The 5,119-nt window shown below is 40.2% G+C and overlaps 1 protein-coding gene across 1 annotated transcript; it reads right to left on the bottom strand.

Moving 5' to 3' along the window:
• Positions 1 to 1,037: 1,037 nt before the first annotated feature.
• On the bottom strand, positions 1,038 to 1,866 carry LOC107058276 (uncharacterized). The gene is made up of 2 exons (XM_015303805.1): positions 1,359 to 1,866; positions 1,038 to 1,300 (listed from the first exon to the last, which is right to left on the bottom strand). Exons 1-2 carry the CDS (start codon positions 1,864 to 1,866, stop codon positions 1,038 to 1,040), a joined length of 771 nt encoding a protein of 256 aa, XP_015159291.1.
• Between the last annotated feature and the right edge of the window lie 3,253 nt (positions 1,867 to 5,119).

The raw sequence follows: 5,119 nt of genomic DNA, 5'->3' as shown, positions 1-5,119 counted from the left end.
AGCGGGTGATGGTGGTCAGGCTACCTTAGATCCTGATGGAGTGTTGAGATTCGCCGACCGCATTTGTGTTCCGAGAGTTGGGGATTTGATACAGTTGATACTATCTGAGGGCCATGAGTCTAGATACTCTATCCATGGGTAGATCACTCCCGCATCCAGCCACTTGATGATCTTCTTACCACTTCTTGCATTGGAGGGTGCAATCTCTGTTGATACTCCATACTAGGTTTACATTTACTGTCGAGCCGAATCTTTTAAGTACAAATGCCAGGAGGAATTCCTACTATATCGGCTATTGTCCATCCAATAACTTTTATATGCTTTCGCAGTACATCAATAAGCAATTTCACCTGCCTTTCAAGCAAATCGGCTGCGATAATCACTAGTAAAGTATTATTGGCTCCTAAAAAGGCATATTTGAGGTACTAGTGACTTCCAGGTTTTGGGAGGGATTTATGTATATATTTATTTTGGGTTGCTTCCGCCTTGTTATCCTTGTTTAGATTATTGTTTTCGCTAGTTTCTGCCCTTTTGCTCATTGCTTGATGTTTTGGTTTACGGGTTGGCTTACCTACTGGTAGGGTATAGTAGGTGCCATCATGACTCGAGAAATCGGGTCGTGACAGTTAAGCTTTCGATAGTCCATGCATACTCTCCACCCAGTCACTGGTCTTGTCGGCAAAAGTTCTCCTTTTGCATTAGGGACTACAGTTATACCTCTTTTTTTTGGTACACATTGCACCGGACTTACCCACTTACTATTTGCAATAGGGTAGATCACTCCCGCATCCAGCCACTTGATGATCTTCTTACCACTTCTTGCATTGGAGGGTGCAATCTCTGTTGATACTCCATACTAGGTTTACATTTACTGTCGAGCCGAATCTTTTAAGTACAAATGCCAGGAGGAATTCCTACTATATCGGCTATTGTCCATCCAATAACTTTTATATGCTTTCGCAGTACATCAATAAGCAATTTCACCTGCCTTTCAAGCAAATCGGCTGCGATAATCACTAGTAAAGTATTATTGGCTCCTAAAAAGGCATATTTGAGTGAGAGGGTAGGGCTTTTAACTCCAGATTCGGTGGTTCTTTTGTTGATGGCTTTGCAGGAGGACTTTCTCTGTTTTTCCGATCGATATCCAACTTGATTGGATTCTTTGAATATACTCCTAACCCTAATAAGGCAGCTACCACTTCCTCATAGCCTTGAACTTCAGATTCATCATAATTGGCAAGTACAGATTCAAGGGGTTCATTCTTGCGCATTAAATGGCTCACATTTGCCACTGCCTCATCTATAACATCCTCAGTTAGACACCACATGGATATTACTTGGTTGCTTCATGGATTTACAGATATTGAAGGTCACCTCATCATTATTCACACGGACTTTCAATTTTCCGCTCTCGACATCTACCAATGCTCTCCCAATAGCTAGGAATGGCCTTCCCAAAATAATGGTGATTTCAGCATCGATCTCACAATCTAGAATCACAAAATCAGCCGGAAAGATGAACCGATATACTTTTACCAATATGTCATAGAGTATCCCCACTGGGTTCTTGATTGATCGATCAGCCATAAAGAGTCTCATTGTGGTTGCCTTTGGTTTACCCAAACCTAGTTGCTTGTATATTGCATAGGGCAAAAAGTTAATGCTTTCTCCTAAATCGCACAAAGCTTTAGCAAATTGGAGCATGCCAATTGTGCATGGAATTGTGAATGTCCCAGGATCTTCTCTCTTAGTGATTGACTCATTTGTCGTAATTGCACTGCATCTATGGGGCACCTCAATCATTTCATACTCTAAGCTCCTTTTCTTTGTAACCAGCTCTTTCATGAATTTGGCGTATCTCGGCATTTCCAACAATGCTTCCACCAAAGGAAGGTTAATTGATAAGTTCTTGAATACTGATAAAAAAAATTTGAACTTCTCATCTTCATTCTTCTTTTTCAAACGTTGAGGAAATGGTGAAGGTATTTTGGGTAAAGGGTGCGTGACTTTTAGAACTTGAACATGTTGCTCTACATCCTTTTGTGGTTCTTTGGCAAGGTTTTGTGGAATAGGCAATTCTCATTCCTCTATACCCTGGCTCTTTTCCTGCATTCGAGGGTCCTTATCCTCCATCACATTCCCTTTTCCCACCTTTCCACTACGGGTAACTACAGCCAGCCCTCTTTCATTATCTTCCATCAGTGTCTTGGATGTTAATTGAGCTGATAATAGACTCAATTGACCTTCTAGTGTTTTGATGGCATCAGCATGAGAATTCACTTTACTGTTCAATGATGAAAAGTCATCTCTCATCCCTTTTAGCAAATCATCAGAGCCCTCAATTTATCAAGTATGCGTGACAATAAATCTTTTACCCAAGGACTACTTCCATTCCCTTTTGATTTCGGGCATTCACTCAATTGAGTGTGGTCTTCCTCATGGTCATCTTGCTCAGCCTAATTGGCAATACCTCATTGGTTCCAACCTTGATTTCCACCCCGCTGTTGATAGTGTGGGTGGAAACCCTCCTCACATCTTGTGGAGTTCTAACATTTATTCTCCCCCGGTCTTAAGTAATCGGATGAAGAACCACCCTTAACTCTTTTGGAGTTCCAACCTTGATTCTGCCCTGGTCTTAAGTAGTCAGAAGAAGAAACCTCCTCAACTCGAAATACTCCATACGTCCCCTTCATATGCTCTTGTATCACTTCCATTTGAGACAACATATTTTTGATGTTTTCGTCCCTCTCCCTTTCTTTATCGAGTTGTTCTTGCGTTAATCTGAAGCACAGTGGGGAAACTTGGTCATTTTTTGTGTACCATGCTTGATTTACTCTAGTCATCCCATCTAGGAGGAATGAGGCTACTTCAAACGATTGTAACATTATTCCTCCTTACACCAGCTTATCAGCTATCCCTTTTTAACCGAATCCAGACTACGCTAAAAGTATTGGAGCAATAACTCACTCGGCAGTCCATGCGTTGGACATTTTCGCAAAAATTTCTTAAATCTTGTCCATGATTCATAAATTGGTTCTCCCTCCTTTTGATTAAAATTTTGAATGTCATCTCTCAATTTCATCATTTTTTATGAAGGGAAGAATCTTTCATGAAAAGCCATAACCAGCTCCTCTCATGACTTGATGGAGTTCTTAGGAAGCTCGACCAACCACTTAGTGGCTCCCCCGGTTAATGATAATGGAAATAAGCGAAGCCGTATGAACTCTTGCAATAGATTCTTGAATGACAGAGGGGTGCATACTTCTATGAAGCTTCGTATGTGTTCATACGAATCTTCATGCTCTAACCCTCCATATAAACCTCTTGAATGTATGAGATGGAGTGTTGTGCTAGTAACTTCAAATGTTGCACTTCCATCTGCTTGTGGCATGCAAATTGCACCCATCTCACCCACTTGGGCAGGGTTGTACCCACTATTAATATCATCAATATCGTCTCGATGAAAAGCATAACCCGCTGGATGGCTTACTTGGCAGCTATTTTTGCCGTTCACACTCATATGTCTGTTAAAACACACAAACACTCAAAACAAAACTGAAAATTAAGTTAGTAGACTACAACTAAGAAGAACAAAAATTCTACTAATCTAGGAATTCTCAAATAACACCACTTCCCGGCAGCGGCGCCATTTTGATGTATGCGTAATCAAGGACACAACTTCCGATACAAGTGTCTACGATTGTGCAATAGTATAATAACCTAACTAAGGGTTAGGATCGTTCCCAAGGGTGTGGTTTTGAGAATTAATAGAGAAATAAAATTTAGTTCTAACTAATTGTAGCTAAAGACATTAACGATTAAAAACATTGTAAATCAAAGGAGGACATAAGAGTGTCAATTAACAATGAGGTTTTGTCACTTGTAAGCAAAAACAACAAAATAAACAAGGTTTTCAAAGTAATGAGAGGGGATCCTTGGGATGTGACGGAATACGGGTTAAGCTAGATTATTAGATACATACTTTCAATAGAAAATTCATAGAGTAATTGTGACTAGGCTAAGCCCTAAGGGGGATAAGCTCTCTCTCAAGCAGCTTACCCCGTTTCAAATGCGTTCCTCTCGGACACCCACTTGTCGCATGAAGACCAGCCCACGCCTTAACTCACTCACTCTCTTAAGCTGAACCCTAACTCTTTTTACAAAAGCGTAAACTAACTAAGATCAGTTTAGACCCAAATTAATTACCCAAAAACGAAATTAAATAATTGGGTAAGGAAAAGACCAAAACACCCTTTAAAAATCCGAATTGCACATTTTCTTATTCGAACAACCCAACTTCCAATGGGAATATCTCACTCATACCAACTCGGAATTGCGCAAACTCGGCGGCGTTGGAAATATCATTCCAAGATATTTCCTACAATATCTGGAACCACACTTAACTAGTCCTGAGCTAGAATTTATGGTCATTTGAAGTTGACCAAAAACTCAACTTTAACACACTTAACAAATTTCCAGATTTTTATATTCTTTCCAAAAATGACTATTTCCAATTTTAAACTTCTTTTCTAGTTACGGGGTGTTACAATATCTCCCCTTGGGAACATTCATCCTCGAATGAGCTTACTCTTAGTAGGCTAAGGGTGTAACATCTAACATTCAGATCAAACACCCACCAAGCAATGCAAATACGACATGCAATCTCATAATTAAAGAGTACTAAGAAAAGAATTAGTACCTTGATCTGGAATTTCTCTGATTTCAAAGAGGTGTGGATATCTCTTCTTCATAACCTCTTCAGCTTCCCAAGTGGCTTCCTCAACAAACCGATTCCTCCAAAGAACTTTGGTTGATGCTACCTCCTTTGTTCTCAACTTGCGAACTTGGCAATCTAGAATCTGGACAGGAATCTCTTCATAACATAAGATATCTTTGATCCCAATATCTTCAGTTGGTATGATCAATGAAGGATCGCCCATACACTTTTTCAACATGGAGATGTGAAAGACCGGATGAACCGCAGCTAACTCATGTGGTAGCTCCAACTCATAAGCTACATTACCTACCCTTTTCGATATTCTGTAAGGGCCAACATACCGGGGACTAAGTTTCCCCTTCATACCAAATCTCATAACACCTTTCATGGGTGAACCTTTCG

This window comes from Solanum tuberosum, unplaced genomic scaffold (genome assembly GCF_000226075.1).
Source record: "Solanum tuberosum cultivar DM 1-3 516 R44 unplaced genomic scaffold, SolTub_3.0 scf00018, whole genome shotgun sequence".
Lineage (NCBI taxonomy): Eukaryota > Viridiplantae > Streptophyta > Magnoliopsida > Solanales > Solanaceae > Solanum > Solanum tuberosum.
Note: the sequence above shows the minus strand (reverse complement) of the source record. Positions and strands in the feature narration are given on the sequence as shown.

What these genes read in the sequence shown, in the direction of transcription:
- LOC107058276 (XM_015303805.1), bottom strand. Translation starts at nt 1,866, where the DNA reads ATGCCGAGATACGCCAAATTCATGAAAGAGCTGGTTACAAAGAAAAGG. An exon ending in TGAGGTGACCTTCAATATCT is followed by an intron (nt 1,301 to 1,358) that starts GTAAATCCATGA and finishes AGGATGTTATAG; the next exon opens with ATGAGGCAGTGGCAAATGTG.